The 19,010-nt window shown below is 45.1% G+C and overlaps 1 protein-coding gene across 3 annotated transcripts in view; it reads left to right on the top strand.

The window, feature by feature from the left end:
* The window catches only part of Atp10b (ATPase phospholipid transporting 10B (putative)), a 227,472-nt gene that overhangs the window by 181,293 nt on the left and 27,169 nt on the right, over positions 1–19,010 (top strand). For all 3 annotated transcript variants that reach the window (XM_004661052.2, XM_045151428.1, XM_045151429.1), the window contains 6 exons: positions 359–965; positions 3,852–3,961; positions 6,258–6,384; positions 10,182–10,366; positions 14,116–14,437; positions 18,512–18,588. In XM_004661052.2, coding sequence (XP_004661109.2) covers positions 359–965; positions 3,852–3,961; positions 6,258–6,384; positions 10,182–10,366; positions 14,116–14,437; positions 18,512–18,588 — 1,428 coding nt within the window. The remainder of the gene's footprint in view (positions 1–358; positions 966–3,851; positions 3,962–6,257; positions 6,385–10,181; positions 10,367–14,115; positions 14,438–18,511; positions 18,589–19,010) is intronic.

Raw genomic sequence — 19,010 nt, 5'->3', positions numbered from 1 at the left:
CTTGTCAAGTTTCAGTGAGGGTTAAATGAGATACATGATGCAGAAAGAAAGATTAGGTAGCAGTCAGGGAACATGAACTCCTGAGGGTCTGGATGTCACCTCCTGTGTTTCTTGTACCATGGTCAACATGGGATGCTCAACACATAAAGGAAAATGAGCACCACCCACAGGCAGGATATCAGGTCTAGAAGGAAATGTCCGAACTAAATCCCTCATCTTGTGGGAGGTATACAGAGCATAGGGACCTTAACCATTAGCAGGCCCTGATCATCCACAGAATAATTATATTCTGCAGAAGACAGCTGGGTATGACTTCCAACATTTATGGTAAGGTTGGGCTTTCCTTGTTTGACCACAGGTCACCATTCCGCCCTCCAGCAAGGCCCTGGGGACATCCCTGGAGAAGATTCAACAGCTGTTCCAGAGGCTAAAGCTCCTGAGCCTCAGCCAGTCGTTCTCGTCTACTGCACCCTCAGACACAGACCTAGGGGAGAGTTTGGGGCCCAACGTACCCACCACGGACTCGGATGAGAAGGATGACGCCTCTGTGTGCAGCGGAGACTACTCCACCGATGGTGGCTACAGGAGCAGCACGTGGGAGCAGGGTGACATACTGGGATCTGGGTCAGGCGCATCCATGGAGGAGGGGCTGGAGACCCCAGCTATCGGCTTGGAGGGGGACGGGCCCGAGCTGTGTTATGAGGCGGAGAGCCCTGACGAGGCAGCCCTGGTGCATGCAGCCCATGCCTACAACTTCACCTTGGTGTCCCGGACGCCGGAGCAGGTGACCGTCCGCCTGCCTCAGGGCACCTGCCTCACCTTTGATATCCTCTTCACCCTGGGCTTTGACTCGGTGAGGAAGAGAATGTCAGTGGTGGTGAGGCACCCGCTGACAGGTGAGGTCATCGTCTACACAAAGGGTGCTGACTCGGTCATCATGGACCTCCTGGAAGACCCAACTTGCGGTAAGTCTCCCGCCTCTGGCCCCGAGAACAGAGAGCCCATCATCTAGTGGGCAGTATGGGACAGTGAGGAGGAATCCCATGTATAGGCCACTTAGTCCAGCAGATCCCAACTGGATCCCAGGCCCATGAGATGCTCTCAGAGCAAGATCATGAGAATACCACATTTCACATCACCTTAACTGCTAGAGAACCTGAGCACTCCAGATCATATAAAGCACCCCGGAAAGTCTCCTAAGAGACAAGCCTGTGTAGCTTCATTTATCCCTGTTTCCAGTTTTCCAGACTCATGTAAACATGAACCCTCTCATGCTTCGTTTTCTTTATACCAGAACATCCATAAACCATACCCGAAAATACATCACAGTACTAATTCTCCATGTTGCAGAGAAGCCAACTCAATGGAGAAAGAGAAGTGACACAGAAAGCCTTGTCACAATTACCCAGTGTTAAACTCCAGGCCCAAATATGCTAAATCCAGCTCAGCATCCTCTTCCTGCTACCAGAACTCGGCGCTGGACTCAGCTCACTCTGGGAAACCTCAAGGGTCCCTCCTCTTCATCCTTTCCCCTCAGCCTCCCCCAGGTGGATTTTCATAAGCTTTCAAAGAGCCAGAAAAATGTTCCAAAGTTCTTGCATATCAGTGTCCAATTCTGGAGCAGCATGAATTAGCGTGCAGCCACTTCCTGGTTACTAACAAGGAGACAGTGACGGGGCTAGGAATCTCCTGGGATGGTAGATCCCAGCCAAGCTTTAGAATGGACCAGGCAGCTCTGCGCCTCCTGCATTATCAGCCATGGGTGAGAGCCAAACGGTTCATGGGGACTGATTAGTGTGTAACCTGGGAAGAGCTAATTAGTCCTCCTCATCACTGGACTCCAGCAGACAAGTGAACTCATGGCTTCTGAATCAAGGAAGCTGTAGCACTCAGGTCTCTCTGACTTCCCTTTCTCCTTCTCCTTTTCCTTCTCCCTCTTTCGTCCCAGACTCCAACAGCCAAGAGAACTCATTGCTTCTGAGTGAAAGGGAGTCATAGTGAGCTCCCCACCGACACACACACCTTTTCTCTTTCTCTTTCCTCTGTCTGGCAACAGCCGTTCCAGTTGCCCAGCCAATGTGTATTTATTCCTTCCTTACCTAATTGCAAAATGGAAAGGAAGCACTGCTGATTAAAAAAAAAAAAAAAAAAAAAAAAAGCAGGGGTTAGAGAGACAGCTCAAAGGTTTAAGGCACTTGCTTGCAAAACCTGATAGCCCAGGTTTCAGTTCCTGAGCCACTCCCTGTAAAGCCAGATGCATAAAATGGTACTCATTCTCCCTCCATCCATGCTTCCCTCCCTCCCTCCTCCCTCACGTAAATAAATAAAAATTAAAAAGAGAGAGAAAAAACATGATCATAATGTTACTATAAAAATGAAAAGTAAAACTTTAAAAGGGAGGGAGGAAAGAGCCCAGGTTTATATATTTACTGTGTTTCAACATCAAATTGCTTCTGAGGTTCTTGGCAACCTGAGCAAAACGGAAATCCAAAGCCTCTCAGGTCAAAGGTCAAAGGGTGTTTGAAACGATAAAACATTGTAAATCATGTTCAGTAAGGCAAGATGTAAGTCAGGACTATGCCCAAGGCACTTGGACAAGGGGAAATAATTTTTAAGGGATTTTTATATTGCATAAAAAAGGATGGGTATGGTGGTATATGCCTTTAATCCTGGCACTTGGGAGACAGAGGCCATCCTGAGACTACATCCATGAGACTACAAAAGGGCCTTGGAGAAGAGCCATGAGAAAAATCAGAGCTTTGTGAGTCTCTATTAAGAATGATATTAATGAGACCCAGGCGTGTTGGCACACACCTTTAATCCCAGCACTCGGAAGGCAGAGGTAGGAGGACTGCCGTGAGTTCAAGGCCACCCTGAGACTACAGGGTGAGTTCCAGGTCAGCCTGGGCTAGAGTGAGACTCTACCTCAAAAAAAAAAAAAGTGATATTTTATAGCTTCACATTACACTCAGGGCTGAGTGAGGTATATGGCTTCTCAGTACTACTCAAGGCCTCTCAAATCCACAGTCTAATCCAGTAAAGGATTCTGAAGGTTTTCCAAGTGCTCTATGATTGGCGCATGATGTCATGGCAGCTTAGACAAAGGAAGTGAGGATGGCTTCAGCCCCGCCCCACCCTGCCTCCAGCCAAGCTTAAACTGAATTTCAAGAGAAAAGACAAATTACTTCTGAAAGAAATGTGTTGGGTAAAACTTCAACAGAGTGGATTTCTGAGAAACACATTATAATATTTTGTACGGTACAATGACAGGAAAGGCAAAAAGAATTAATAGGAATAAATAAAGGTTACATCTCAGGCCATCTCTTGTACCAAAAGCAAGCCTAACTCTTCAAGCCCAGCTAACGAGACCCACGTTTATAGCTGTCTTGGCAGGGTGCTTGACAAGAACTACAGAGAGGATGATGGACAGGCTAAGTCAGAGGACAGTTTCCAAAGTGGGTTGACTATCCAGGGCTAAGCGGCGACAGAGAACGTACTTTTAGCAAACAATGGAGAATCATATTCCAGGCCCCTCAGAGTATCTCTTTATATTAAGTTTCCAAGTGATGGCAAATCAATGTTTTTGACCCATATCTTAGGTCACCTTCCTTCCTCGAATAGCCCTCGTCTCCAGTTAGCCTTTTGAAGGGAAGCTGCCAAACACAGGCACTTTAAGGACTCTTGAAATTGTCATCTCCCAGGACAGCCTGATGGCTTGAGAACTCTTCCTTGTGCCCAAGGAGGGCTGAAAGGGGGTTCTCCTCTAGTGGTCATTGTCCCCTGTAGTCAACTGGGACAACCCCAGGGTGTTGGGACAAAGATCCCTAAGCGCAATGATGATTGTTTGGCAGTGACTAACATTGACGTGGAAAAGAAGCTGAAGAAAATCCGAGCCCGGACCCAGAAACATCTGGACTTGTATGCAAAAGACGGCCTGCGAACCCTATGCATTGCAAAGAAGGTAAGCGCAGAGTCCTGCAGGCAGTCTCCCGGTGACGGCGAGCAGCTGAGTGACCCTCAGCTGGCTTTGCTCTTCTGATTGATATAAGAGCCTGCTTTCTATTGTCTTGGGTTTTGAACCAGCTTGTCCACGCTAAGCCAGCCTTCCCCCACTGAGCTGCATCGCCAACCTTGGTGGTGGTGGTGGTTTTAATGCTTTGAGAAAAGATCTTACTAATTTGTCCAGGTTGGCCTTGAACTTATATAGCGCAGGCAAGCCTTGAACATTTGGACCTCAGCCTCAGCTTTCTGAGTGCTCAGATGATGATGTGCTGCCCCACCTGGCTGAGGTCAGCCATTCTGACTCACTGCCAGGATCCATGGCTGTGAGAATTTGACTGAGGCAGGAACGTGAACAGGAAAGTCCTGCATCTGTGGTTCTGCCATTCTCTGCTCTGTATGCCTGTGATGGGTACCCTGTTACTCATCAAATTACCTCAATGGCATAATTCTATCTCCAGAGTTGCCTTTTAAAGTTTGAATTATGTCTGCATTTAAATTTAGGTGCTTTTGTGTGTTTACGTGAAAATCTAGATGCGTAGATTCTCTTGGAGATTTAGAACATCTGGCGAGCCGGGTCTCCATGGATGGCAGCAATCAGACACGGCCATGGGTGCTGATCCCTCTGAGGAAGACACCAGGGATGTGTTTAGCTGTGTTCTGCTCTTGGCATCCTTGTGAGCCCCTGTTGCTTTTCCTTTGGCCCAGTTATCATCATAAAGATCACCCACCTCATATTCTCAGTTAGCTTGGCAGCTTCTGCAAGAGAATCAGGCAAGGGGGCCTTGAAACCGCAGAGCAGTGACATCTAACGAGGTGGGTAATGCTGCAGGAATGCTACAGTGGGCATATATTATACAACGGCCAGCCATGGGTTTTGCCTCACAAATCTCCAGGGCTCCATATTGGATTGCTGTTACTCAGCGCAACATGGAGACAGTGTACTCACTTTAAAGCCAGAGCCATCTGAGCACAAGTTCAAATCCTATTGCCTTTAGATGTGTGTCTTCTAGCAGGTTTGTTTGAGGTTTTTTAATTTAATTTAATTTTATTTATTTGAGAGAGAGATAGAAGAGAGACAGAAAGAGAGAAAGAATGGGTGCACCAGGGCCTTCAGCTACTGTAAGTGAACTCCAGATATGTGCAGAAACATTGTACATCTGGTTTACCTGGGTCCTGGGGATTTGAACCTGGGTCCTTTGGCTTCACAAGCAAATGCCTTAACAGCTAAGCCATCTATCCAGCCCTTTACCTTTACCTGAGTTTTATCTTCAAGATCATGCTACAGCTCCACGAGCTCATGCAGCTGTAGAGATTAATGAAGATAGCACCAGTACAGTTCCTGGGAAAACAAGTGCTGGTTGCTTCTCTATGAGTTCACATTAGCCCTTATCACCTTCTCTTTACCAGCCTTATGTGTCTATATTTGTCTCCCCTTACAGAATGTGTATTCTTTCCCTCCAAAACAAAAGACCTATTTGTGTCCCCTTGGTTTGATCTCTAGGGCCATATAGAGAGGCTCAAGGAATACTTGGAACTTGGATTTTAAACATCATTCATTTCTAAAAGATAACAAATGCATATAATGGCAACAGAAGGGTCTAAGCATGCTATGAGATTCCAAGGGAGGACGACATGACCTCACAGACCAGTGGTAGCAAATGCAGCTTGCTCCGTCACTTTCCAGCCACATTTCTGGCCTCTGTCCACTTTCCTGTCATCCTTCCATCAACTGGTATATTCGAGGAACAGAAAGAGGGCCAAGTTCATTGCTAATTCATAGCCTTTACACTTGTTCTTCAGGACTGACCCTGTCTCTGCATTGCACATTACCTGACAAAGAGACCTTAGTATGTAGCAGAGAGCAGCCCAGCTTCCCTACAGTTATCCTCTGACCTCATTTTATTCCACAGGGTCATCCCGGGTATTACCTGCACGGCCCTCCTTGAAGTGATCTAGTCCTTTAAATTACTGACTTAACTAATGTTTCTCACCCACGTCCCCCTAACACACACACAACCACATATAATCTGAGGCACCCAGGGACCTTGTCTGTCTTATCATCTGCAGTCCCCTGAGCACTGTTGGAACTCAACAGATGTTTGGTGATCATGCGTTATAAAGATCATTCTTTCATTGATTTATGCATTCAAAATATCACTGTGGAGAACTTCCCATCCAACTATGTAGAGAAGCTCAAACGGGCTATAGGAGGCCCACCCAAGGTTAACAACAATCCTCTCCTTCCACCCCCATAGGTGGTGAGCGAAGAGGACTTTGAGAGGTGGGCCAGTTTCCGCCGCGAGGCTGAGGCATCCCTCGACAACCGAGATGAGCTTCTCACGGAGACAGCACAGCACCTGGAGGATCAGCTCACCTTACTCGGTAGTTAAAAATAAGGCCTCATTATACAAAAAGAAAACAAGAAAGAAAGGAACACTGTGAGTTTGGAAAGGAGTTCTTGGCTCTGCTTCTGACAATGCTGCAAATTTGTCTCAATTAGAGGCCTCTCCCGGGTACCCTTCCAGGTATTTGGCATAATGAAGCCAAAAATACCCAACCTAAGCTTCTAAGGGATGTCCTAGCGTGTTCCTGAACCCCCCTCTGGATGAAGCTGAGTTTGGCTCCTTCCCTCTCAGTGGTTCCTCTACCCACTTAAATGTTCATTGAGCACCTACTGTGGCCCAGGTAACATGCCAGGCTTGGCAGGTACAACAGGGAACAGGGCCTCTGCCTCTGCCTTCCCACAGCTCAGAGCCTGGCCTGGCCTGGATACTGGCTTATTAAGTGAGTAATTCCAACACATATCAAGTGGTGAGAGCTAGGCTCCATGTAAAGCTGGAGTACAGATTTGAAGTAAGAGGTCTCAACTTAGCACCAGCGCCAAGGGGGTCCAAAGAAAGCTGAAAAGAACAGAAGCTATTCAGGCTCCAGGTAGAGCCAAGGGACTGACAGCCAGGAAATGAGATCCTAGGACAGCTGCAAATGCAAAGCTCTCCTGTGGCTATGGCATCATAGAATGGAGAGAATGTATGGGGGAAGAGAGAGATCTGGAGAACCCAGATTAAGGAGGAGCATGTAAATCATATGCTAAACATTTAGGGGGTACTTTACAAAAAAAAATCAGGCAGGCTATTCTACTTGGTGGGTAGACTGACTTGCCAGAGACCAGATAAGAAACTTTAAGGCTACTTAAAAGACAGGCAGATGTGTATAGGAGGGAGAACATCGCAAGAGGAAAGGGGAGGCTTTGCCTATTCCTGTTAGTCTCTGCATGCCTTGGGAACAAGGTGTTGGTAGCGTAATGCCCATGTGTCTGATTGCTCCAAGAGCCACTGTGGTGGAAGAACTTCTTCCTAACCCTCGTCCAGGAAGGCATACAGAATGGAGTCAGCAGAATGCCCTGGTCTGACCAGGTAGTAAGACCATCTTTGGGCTTATGGAGCAGTGCTGACTGGACAATGAGGGCCAAGTTCTAACCCAATCAAGAACTTGCTATGTGCCCAGAGGCATGACCCTGTACCTCTCTGAGTCTTGGCTTCTCCTCTGAGCAAATCATACCCCATGGGTGGCACCAAGGGAAAAAGACCCAAGGTTGTTGTGAAATAGCCATGCCTTTTCTTGAAACAGTAGCATCAAGGTTTAGCAGGGCAGTTAACAAGCAGGAGAAGGAATTTGCCCTTAAGCTCCTTCAGCTCTTGACATCTGTGTGGAGGCCCTCACTATGTCATAACTGTCCCCACCCTCAAAGCTGCACATAGGAATCATTTTAACAACAGCCAGAAGGTGAGTATATCAGATGACTCTACCTACCACACAAGGATACTGGCAATCACCCCATTATGGATGCTGGCCACCTTCTCCTGGACATGTCTTTGGTTTCAGGGTAACTCTGTGGTCTCAGTTGGAAAGAGTCCATCAGCTGGGGCTGGAGAGAAGGAACTTACTTGTCAGAACGTGTCAGTTGCCCTGACTGAGAAAGGCATTTTCAGCCTTGCTTCATTTTCTTTTTCACACAAATAAAAGTGTTTTTCCCCCTTTCTCCTTCACACTGCCTCACTGTCTTATAAATCAGCTACTGTGGCTCACCTTTACACTCATCCTTGAGGGGGGAAAGGTGCATATTCGCACCTGAGATTTAAAAAATAAACAGGAACATTTGGAGAGAGAATGGCTCTTGTGTCACTTCAGGGTGGCTTGGAAAGGTGACTTGAGAAGAGGCTTGGGGAGAGATTTCTTCTGGCCACCAAGAATATTGCATTAGGGCTGGGAAGATGATTCAGTAGTGAAAGAGGCTTTCTTACAAAGCCTGCCAGGCCAGGTTCAATTCCCTAGTACCTATAGATAAAGCCAGATGCCCAGAGTGGTACATGCATCTGGAGCTTGCTTGCAGCAGCAACAGGTTCATTTTATACATCTCTCTCTCTCCCTCATTCCTTTCCTCTCTCTGTCTCCCTCCCTTTCTCTCTCAAATATATATATATTTATTATATATATATAGCTTGTTTGTTTGTTTTGTTTTTGTTTTTGTTTTTCAAGGCAGGGTCTCACTCTAGCCCCGGCTGGCCTGGAATTCACTATGTAGTCTCAGGGTGGCCTTTAACTCACAGTGATCCTCCTACCTCTGCCTCCCGAGTGCTGGGATTAAAGGCGTGCGCCACCATGCCCGGCTCTCAAATATATTTTTAAAACATAATACTACATTACCTTCATGCCAAGTCTCAAAATATGAAATAATCCTTTCAATATATATTCAACGTAACTGCTTTGCCAACCTATTGCTACTCTAAGAGTATAAAAAAAAAGAATCCCTGCTCTTGCCCTGAGTGAAATGAGTAGCCATTAGTCTGTGGCCTAAAATGGATCTCAATTTAAATGCAGATTTATTTTAGCTTAATCACTTAGCAATTATTCAATGTTTGGGCACAAATTCATCAGAGTTGATGCAAAGCTTGAGATCATTCGAACATTATGGCATCTGCATATTTAATTCCCTCCAAGATTATTTTTAAAAAGTGAGTCACTATTAGTTCTGCTAGAATAGTTAAAAAGCATCTCATCTTCTTTACTCTTTTTTAAAAATATTTTTCTTGGGCTGGAGAGATGGCTTAGTGGTTAAGCGCTTGCCTGTGAAGCCTAAGGACCCCAGTTCGAGGCTCGGTTCCCCAGGTCCCACGTTAGCCAGATGCACAAGGGGGCACACGCGTCTGGAGTTCATTTGCAGAGGCTGGAAGCCCTGGCGCGCCCATTCTCTCTCTCTCCCTCTATCTGTCTTTCTTTCTGTGTCTGTCGCTCTCAAATAAATAAATAAAAAATTTTAAATGTATGCTTGTTTAAAAAAATATATTTTTCCTTATGTATTTTCAAGCAGACACACACACACACACACATGCACGCACACAATGGGTGTGCCAGGGCCACCAGCCACTGCCAGCAAATTTCAGACACATGAGCCATTTTGATTATCTGGCTTTACATGGGTACTAGGGAATTGAACCCAGGTCATTAAGCTTGCAGGCAAGTGTGTTAACCACTGACCCATTCTCCCCAGCCCCTTCTCTATTCTTACAACTCTCCGCCAGTACCAACCACTAGCAGATCTCCTCTGCCCTCCTGCTCAGCCTCCTAACAGACTGTTGTTCCTGAATCTTACCCTACTTCCTCCAATCTCCAAAACACTTTCTAGAAAAATCCTGAAATACAAACCTGATTCTGTCCCTCTCCTGTCGGACACTATTGAATAGCTTTCTTTGTTACCAATAAGTTGCAAGTTCCTCAAGGCTGTGACATGGCTCAGCAGCCCTTCTCACCCTCCCTCTCATCCATACTCCCACCTTCTTTCTATCCATCTTCTCGGACCATCATGAATGCTGATCCCCTGCCTGGAATTCTCCTCTACCCTAACCTCTTTTAATTGTCTGAGCTGACAGGCTCCTTCCTCAGCAAGGACTTTCCCTGACCTGCTAGGCAAAGGCCTGGTCTCCTGGTGGTTATTTACATAGCGCTCTGATCTTTCCTGGTGGAGCTGTGAGAGGGCTCAAACGTCAGTGATATTCTCTATCTATCACAGGGGGACACACGGAAGACATTTACTAACATATCCTGGCTGCACAGGGCTTGGGGGAAATCAAGCAGCTACTCCTTTGCTATGAATTGAACTCTGCTGCCTCTGATCCTTCCAGGAGCCACTGGGATCGAAGACCGGCTGCAAGAAGGAGTTCCAGATACCATTGCTGCTCTGCGGGAGGCTGGGATCCAGCTCTGGGTCTTGACGGGAGATAAACAGGAGACAGCGGTCAATATCGCCTATTCCTGCAGACTGTTAGATCAGACAGACACTGTGTACTCCATTAACACGGAGAGTGAGGTAAGGCCAAGTAGGGACTGGGTGTGGAAGTGTACTGCAACCCTTTTGCCAGGAGAGCTCACTGGATCCCAGAAGGTTCTAGAAGTCATCCAGCCCAATATTCAGTAGCTCAGTCCCCATATATGGTTGACTGGTCCCTTATATTACCACTTGCCAGAAAGTTTTATCTCCCCCAAATTCTATCATTTGTACTATCTCCCCCACTTTATAGGTAAAGAAACTGAAGACCACCAGAGCTCAATCCGTACTACTATGTGACAGATATAGGTCTAGAACTCTGTCCTCCTGCCTGCCAGGCTAGTGTGTCACCACAGTGTTTACTCATGGAACCTCTATTGTCAGTTTCGTATCAGTTAAGATTAACCCATCATAATAGAAGGAAACGATAATGACATCAAAATACAAGAGACTGAGAGCGGGGAGGAGATACGATGGAGAGCGGAGTTTCAAAGGGAAAAGTGGGGGAAGGGAGGGAATTACCATGGGATATTGTTTAGAATCATGGAAGTTGTTAATTATAAAAAATTTAAAACAATAAAGATAAAAAAAGAACCACAAAAAAAGATTAACCCACCTATTGAAAAGTCCCACTTAAACAGAAATTATTCTGCATTTCAAATTTCAGCACCAATTTGTATGTCAACTTAGTTTGCCACAGAGTAGAAGCCTGAAGGGAACAACGCATGAAGACTGTATGTTTTTTTTTTTTTTAATTTATTTATTTGAGAGCGACAGACACAGAGAGAAAGACAGATAGAGGGAGAGAGAGAGAGGGACTGTATGTTTTAAACGGGATGGGAGAGAGGAAGAAAGGAGCCGAAGCCGGGCATGGTGGCGCATGCCTTTAATCCCAGCACTCAGGAGGCAGAGGTAGGAGGATCACTGTGAGTTCAAGGCCACCCTGAGACTACATAGTGAATACCAGGTCAGTCTGGGCTACAGTGAGACCCTACCTGAAAAAAAAAAAAAAAAAAAAAAATTCCAGTGATAGCAGGTTGCAGGTTGCCAGCAGTAAGGACTGAGAGAGTGTGTTGGGTAAATCTGAAATGAATTCCAAGCCATCCACAGGCAGCATCTATTTTTCCCACATACACAACAGAAAGCGAAGCTCCCTCCCCTCCCCTCCCCTCCCCTCCCCTCGGCAAAGGGACATGTGATGTGAGCAGTGAGATGTGTCCTTTTGTCAAAGGAGAGCAAGGATGGGCTGTGCTGGTGGACGCTGACCCCGGAGTATTGCGTAGCAGGGTGGGAAGGGGTTCCTAGAAGACATCCTGCAGAGAAAAAGCAGCAGCCAGAGAGGACATGGATCTCTCCCCTCCTTTTGCCTAAGGCTGATCCAGACGCTAGAATAGACTTTGAGGTTTATATTTGGTTTTTAAATCATGAAGTGACTAGATTAGTGCATGTAAACTAAATAAAAATACTGTAAACATACCATAAACATATTTGCAGCCTGTTGCAGTCAGGTTCACATTGCTGGTAGAAATCACCCAACCAAGAGCAGCTTGTGGGAAAAAAGAGATTTTTTTTTTTTTGGCTTATAGGCTCAAAGGGGAAGCTCCACAATGGCAGGGGAAAATGATGGCATAAGCAGAGCCCTGGCCAACATAAGGTGGACCATAGCAACAGGAGAGTGTGCCAAACACTGGCATGGGGAAACTGGCTATAACACCCATAAGCCTGCCCCCAACAATACACCCTCTCCAGGAGGCGTTAATTCCCAAATCTCCATCAGCTGGGAACCTAGCATTCAGAACACCTAAGTTTATGGGGGACACCCAAATCAAACCACCACACAGCCCTAAAGATGAACTGGCAAAATCATCTACTTTCTGGCAGGCAATTGAATTTCATTTCAATTGCCTTATTTAAATAGGCTTTGATTTTGGTTATTTTAGGATTTTTTATTTAAATACTTTTCTGTTTTTGTGAGAGAGAAATGGATGGATGGGTGCATCAGGATCTCAAGCCACTGCAAACAAACTCCAGATGTATATGACACATTGTACATCTGGCTTTACATGGGTTCTGAGGAGTTGAACCCAGGTCCTTAGGCTTTGCAAGCAAGTGCCTTAGTCTCTGAGCCACCTCTCCAGCCCCTAGGGTTTTAATAAACAAAAAGTTATCATCTTTTGCCATGCCCCTATGAATACAGCAGTGTTACTAAAATTAATAATACTGTCTTACACCATGTTCTCAAACTTAATTTAAAAGTTATGTTTTGTCAGGCATAGTGGCACATCCCTTTAATCCCAGCACTTAGGATGCACAGATAGGAGGATCGCTGTGAATTCAAGGCCACCCTGAGACTATGGAATGAATTCCAGGTCAGCCTAGGCTAGAACAAGACCCTACCTCAAAAAAAAAAAAAAAAAAAAAAAGTTATGCTTACAGAAGTTAAATATATTTTGGAGTATATTTAAAAGCCAAAATAAGATTTTATTTTTTACATATTTAAAAGTGATAGAAAAGAAGTGCTGAATAAAAATGACTTCCTCCCTATGTTTCAAAATAAACATCAGGAAAAAAAACTCTCTACAGATGAACACGGTAGTAGCATAAGTGCAAACGTAACACTTGGGAAGAGAAGTCAGAAGACTGTGAGGTCAAGACCGTCCTGGGCTGCATAGCAAGATTCCATCTCAAAGAAACCAGACCAAAAAAAAAAAAAAAAAAAATCACTAAGAATGCCGCGCATGGTGGTGCACGCTTTTAATCCCAGCACTCAGGAGGCAGAGGTAGAAGAATCCTGTGAGTTCGCGGACAGCCCGAGACAACATGATGAATTCCAGGTCAGCCTGGGCTAGAATGAGACCCTGCTTTAGAAAAAAAAAAAAAAATTGCTAAGAAGATTATTTCAAATGACAGGACTCTCATATCAATGGTCAGTTCAGGCAAATCTGACATTGACTTCCTACCACAGTTCTTGGGACCCTCCATGAAAAAGGTCAATAGATCAATGCAGGCTCAAGTTCTTTGTAAATTAGGAAGCCACATTTGAGGCAATAATGATCCTGCCTCACTCCTGTGTTTGGCTGACGTGGGGTGAGTTACGAAAGAATTCATTGTGTCAAGTTCTTCACCTTAAAATTAAGATCAAAGATACCTATAAAAATATTGTGAGAGGGCTGGAGAGATGGCGTAGCGGTTAAGCGCTTGCCTGTGAAGCCTAAGGACCCCGGTTCGAGGCTCAGTTCCCCAGGTCCCACGTTAGCCAGATGCACAAGGGGGCGCACGCGTCTGGAGTTCGTTTGCAGAGGCTGGAAGCCCTGGCGCGCCCATTCTCTCTCTCTCTCTCCCTTTATCTGTCTTTCTCTCTGTGTCTGTCGCTCTCAAATAAATAAAAAAAAAAATTAAAAAAATAAATAAATAAATAAATAAATATTGTGAGAAACAAAAGAACACCAGAATGACGTGTGAGAAACAGAAAACACATGATACGAGCATAAAATATGGTCATTGTCTGTGACGGTGTTAGGAAGAGCACCCTCTAGCCTTGTGTGAGTCCCCATCTTCTGAGCTACAGCCACTTCCATGCTCAGTCCCCTATTTTGACCGTTGGTTTTTATTTTAAATTAGTATTGCTTTGAAGCTGTTCCAGATACTGCAGAGAAATGTGAAAGTTGGGAACAATCCTAAGTAATCTCTACAGTAGTCGTTTCACAGTTATCTTACTGAACAACAGATTATAACTTCAGCATCTCTCGGCAGGGTTATGTATTAATGCGACATTACATGCTTCCCTTTAGGAAACCTGCGAGTCCATCCTCAACTGTGCACTGGAAGAGGTGAGACAGTTCCACGAGCCACAGGACCCAGACCACAGGCTCTTCGGGTTCCGCATCCCTTCCAAGACACCACCCGCCACCTCAGGAGCTGCCGTTCCCGAAGCCGGACTGGTCATTGACGGGAAGACATTGAATACCATTTTCCAGGGAAAACTGGAGAAGAAGTTTCTGGAGCTGACCCGGTACTGCCGGTCAGTCCTGTGCTGCCGCTCCACGCCACTGCAGAAGAGTATGATCGTCAAGCTGGTGCGAGACAAGTTGGGCGTCATGACCCTTTCCATAGGTACCCATCATGCCAGGATGTGGGTGGCTTCTGGGCAGGGGTAATCTGACATGAGGCCTGGGCCAGAGCCGGGAGGACAGGTGTCAGAGCCAGGATGCTTATGGCTGAGCGCCATTGTCTCAGGTGAAAATAACAATTGAGATGTGGCACCTGGGAGATGAAGCAGGTGTCTTACAGAATGAAACAATGAGTCAAAGCCAGCAAGGGCCTTTAATTCAGAACGTGAAGGAAGCTCAAGAAAGGTCACCATCAGCTGTCCACAGTCAGACCAGATCCACGGTGAGATGCACATTCTTCTCCTGCAGTACTCTGCCCGTGGCACTGCTTATGGGTTTGATAGTCTTCTGGGTGATGAAGAACTCTAAGGGGAAGACAAAACTTTATTTTTTTAATTTTATTTATTTATGAAAGAGGGAGGGAGAGAATGGGCACACCAGGGCGTTAGCCATTGCAAACTCCAGATACACACGCCGTCTTGTGCATCTGGCTTAGTTAGGTGGGTTCTGGGGAATGGAGCCTAGGTCCTTTCACTTTGCCCACAGCACCTTAACTGCTAAGCCATCTCTCCAACCCAAAACTTTTAACTGTGTCTATTCATTTCTCAACCCTAAGGCCAGCACAGAACACAGTCTCAGCCAATGCTGGCTGATTGGTTGGTGATAACCAGCTCAGAGGGGAATAAACTTAACTACTTGCTGAGCACTGGCCAGGCCTTGTTTATAAGAATGCTCATGACCTGGTCTCCATAAACTCTCCCTCCACCTCTCTGCATGGCCACTCCTGAACCTATCATTTGGTTCTCATGTTCCAACCAGATGAAAGTACCCGTCATTCTCCAGGAACCTTCTGCTCTCTCTTCTAGGCCCTTACCAGCTACATCCTCTGTAAAGCCCATCTTACTGTCAACTGCTTAGCTTGCCTTTCCTCTGGGATTCACATCATGCCCACTTCATTCAGCACCATTGTACCTCTCTGATGGCCTCCACAGTAGGTCATGGGTTCCTAGAGCTGAAGAGCAAGGTCTGTTTGGCTCACTGTTTGATCCCATCCTCAGCACATAGCAAGGGAAATATAGCCACATGCATACCCTCACCCATGTCTCATTTTCCATAGTGTTAGTTACTAAGGACTAAAAAGTGATAAGTGAAAATTCTCAAAATAGATATCCATGACTTTTAAATAACTTCTTATAATATATTGTTCTAATTCACTGTACCGGTCTATTAGTGGTCACTGTTGCTAATCCTTTATTGGGGCCAAACTTTATTATGATTATGTATGTATACAAAAAAAAAATGAAGTCTCTAGAGTTCAGTACTACCCATGGTTTCAGACATGCACCTAGGGTAAGGCGGAACTGCTGCACTTAGGGAGAATGGCATCTCCTGCTCTTCTTCCTTTTCCAGTGTTCTAAACAGAGATCTAACAAACACTGTGATTTCCCCATGGTCTTCAAGTGCTGTTATATAAAAGCTGAATTTAAAAAGTGAAGGGAACAGAAACAGTGCAGGAATCCGATCCCTAGTAACTACACCCTCCTTTGAGAATGTGAATTGTCCTCTTCCGTAACTCAGTAGGACAAGAGTCAATAACCCAGCCTGGGTTCTCTGAGGTCAGAGATTGCTTTCACTCCCATAGCAACAGAACAAAACCTGCAGGGTGAGAAATAGCAGGGTCCCACACCTCTCCTTCTGCTGCTATGCCAAGAAGAGGTTAAAGGTTACACTTAGTCTGCTGTGGAAAAGGATTAAAGTAATACACTGCTGCGCTATCATTAGTATAACAACAAAATCTACCTATAATGACAATTTTTTTTTCCACTGGCACATGATTGCATAAATTTATGGGGAATAAGATTAGTGACAAAAGTTTAAAGTTTGATATACTTTTTGTCAAATAATTAGGGGAAGAATTATTCTCTCTCCTTCCAACTTCTATATTCCTATGTTGGATAATGTAAATTTTATTCCAGCTCATTCTGAGAAGCTACTAGAAAAAAAGTGGGGTCAGAGGGATATATGGGCACCATAGTCTCTAATAGGGCTAGCAAACCACGTGTTGAATCCAGCTCAAGACATTTTTTTTTTTGTATGGAAGCTAAGAATGGTTTCTACATTTTTAAATGTAAATTGTATAACATTCAGCCTTTGAGCAGTGGCAGTTGTTTTTGCTTCATGGCTAAATCTGGTACAGTTTAGTTTGTTAAACTTTAGTTTAAAAGATAAAATATTTGGAGAGCTGAGTTCTGAAGAAAACATTGCTGTACAGAGCTGTGTATAGAGCTGTATGTGGCTATATAGATATAATTAAATGGAACTTCACCAGCCACATTTCAAAAGGCATACATAAATAAAGCATCCATTCTGCATTGGACAGTGTAGAAACAACATTTCTTTTTGCACAGAAAGGTATATTTGGCAGTCTAGATTTAGAAGATGGCTGTTTATGTGTGTGTGGCCTTACCTTGTTTCCTGAAACAACTTGGCTCACTCAATATGAATAATGTATATCAATAAGTAAATCTCATTTTTCTGTTTTTAGAAACAGAGCTGAAAAACACCCATCCCTCTGGATATGATTCACAATTTCTGATAATTTGACTGTCCTACATATTGCACTTGACTAAATATGCTCACTGGTTTGAGTTAGACTGAACCAGAGAAGAATTTCAGCTCTTGCACTGGTCCACTGTTTGAGCCTATAACAAAAATATCTGCCACAAGGACTGGAGAGATGACTTGGTGGTTAAGGCACTTGCCTATGAAGCCTAAGGACCAGGTTCAACTCCCCAGAACCCATATTAGCCAGATGCACATGGTGGTACATGCATCTGAAGTTTGTTTGTAGTGGCTGAGACAATGGCCCTGGCACACCCATTCTCTCTCTCTCTCTCTCTCTCCCTCTTTCTTTCCCTAGATCTCTAATAAGTAAATAAAAATATTAAGCTAAAAAATTTTTTAAATGTCTGTCATGAACAACCTAAGAGGAAGAATTGTTTTTGGTCACAATTTCATAGTTTTCGGGGCCACAGTTGGCTGGCTCCACTGGTTTAACTTGGGGTGAAACAGACCATCATGGCAGATGGGCCAGGGACATGGCTCAAGGCTAGAACACTTAGCTTGCATTTGTGAAGGCTTGGGTTCTATTCCTCACACTGAAAAAAAAAAAAATCATGGTAGGGAACCAGGCATGATGGCGCATGCCTTTAATCCTAGCACTGGGGAGGCAGAGGTAGGAGGATCACTGTGAGTTCAAGGCCACCCTGAGACTACATAGAGAATTCAAGTTCAGCCTGGGCTAAAGCAAAATCCTACCTCGAAAAAAAGAAATCATGTTATGGGGAACATTATGTGGGGTTGGGAGGGGAGGAATGTAGTGGAACAGATCAGCTCCCCTCACAAGACTAAAAGAGACATAGGAAGGGACAGGAAAAAGATAGCCTTCAGAGCCACACCCCAATCCCTTACTTCCTCCACCCAGGCTGTACCTCTCTCCAGCCCTCAATAATATGTTTCTGAATTATTAATCTGTCAGCAAATTAATCCATTGATAAAGTCAGAGCCCTCGTGACCAATCTCATGTCTTTGGTTGGATCCACAAGCTGGGGACTGAGCCTGAATAAATGAGTCTTTTGAGGGGCACATTTACCTCAAATAAAACATCCCTACAATTGGAAAGTTCTGAGTTCCAGCTTCCCTGTGTTTCTTCACTAAATGAATTGCCCAAATTCTCTATGTGAATTCATTATAACATTTGCAAAGGCCCATTTGTAAACAGTAAGGGATTACTCATGACTCAACCACCATTCTCAATATCTGATATTGTCCCCGGGTGTGTGGTGGGAGGGGAGAACAATAAGAAATATTTGTAAACAAAGACAAAAATGTAGGCCTAATTATCCATGGGGAGGTTGCGGGAACAACTTTCAGGCCAGAGTCTGTGGCCATGACTTCCTATGGGCCAATGTTTTTTAGAGAAATGTTAAAAGGGTTCAGCTTGTACTGTAGAGTGATCTCGGTGTCCCTGAGCAGCTGAAGCAGGAACAAAGACACTTCAAGAGCTCTCTTCTTTCAGGCGATGGCGCAAATGACGTGAGCATGATCCAGGCTGCCGACGTTGGCATTGGAATATCTGGCCAAGAAGGCATGCAGGTACGGTGCCCGTCCCTGTCGCTCAGTCCTTCCATGCTCTTCTTTTTCCTTACTTGGAGATCTAAGGACTACGCCCACGATGCTAGAAGCAGCTTCCTTGAACTCTGCAGTTATTAACTGAAAGTCAGAGGCCCTTTATGCCTCTGTGTGACCGATCACACGTCCAGCCCTTCAAAAGCAGAGGTCGGTCAAGGATGTTTGACATGTAGGAACGGCAGTGATGCCTGCCGCATTCTGAAGGTACACGCAAGACCCAAGCCGCGTGCCTCTCTGCACCTCCATGCACCTTCCTCTAGTCTCCACACATGTCTGGAGTCACACTGTCTCTGGAAGGAACAACATGAGGACATTTGAAAACATTTTCAGTTGCAGATTGGTCATGATGGCTAGACCGACTCACAGATGGCTTAGTAAACTTCCAT

This window comes from Jaculus jaculus, chromosome 6 (genome assembly GCF_020740685.1).
Source record: "Jaculus jaculus isolate mJacJac1 chromosome 6, mJacJac1.mat.Y.cur, whole genome shotgun sequence".
NCBI classification, from domain to species: Eukaryota; Metazoa; Chordata; class Mammalia; order Rodentia; family Dipodidae; genus Jaculus; species Jaculus jaculus.
The sequence above is the reverse complement of the archived record's forward strand: the minus strand, read 5'-3'. Positions and strand labels throughout refer to the sequence as shown.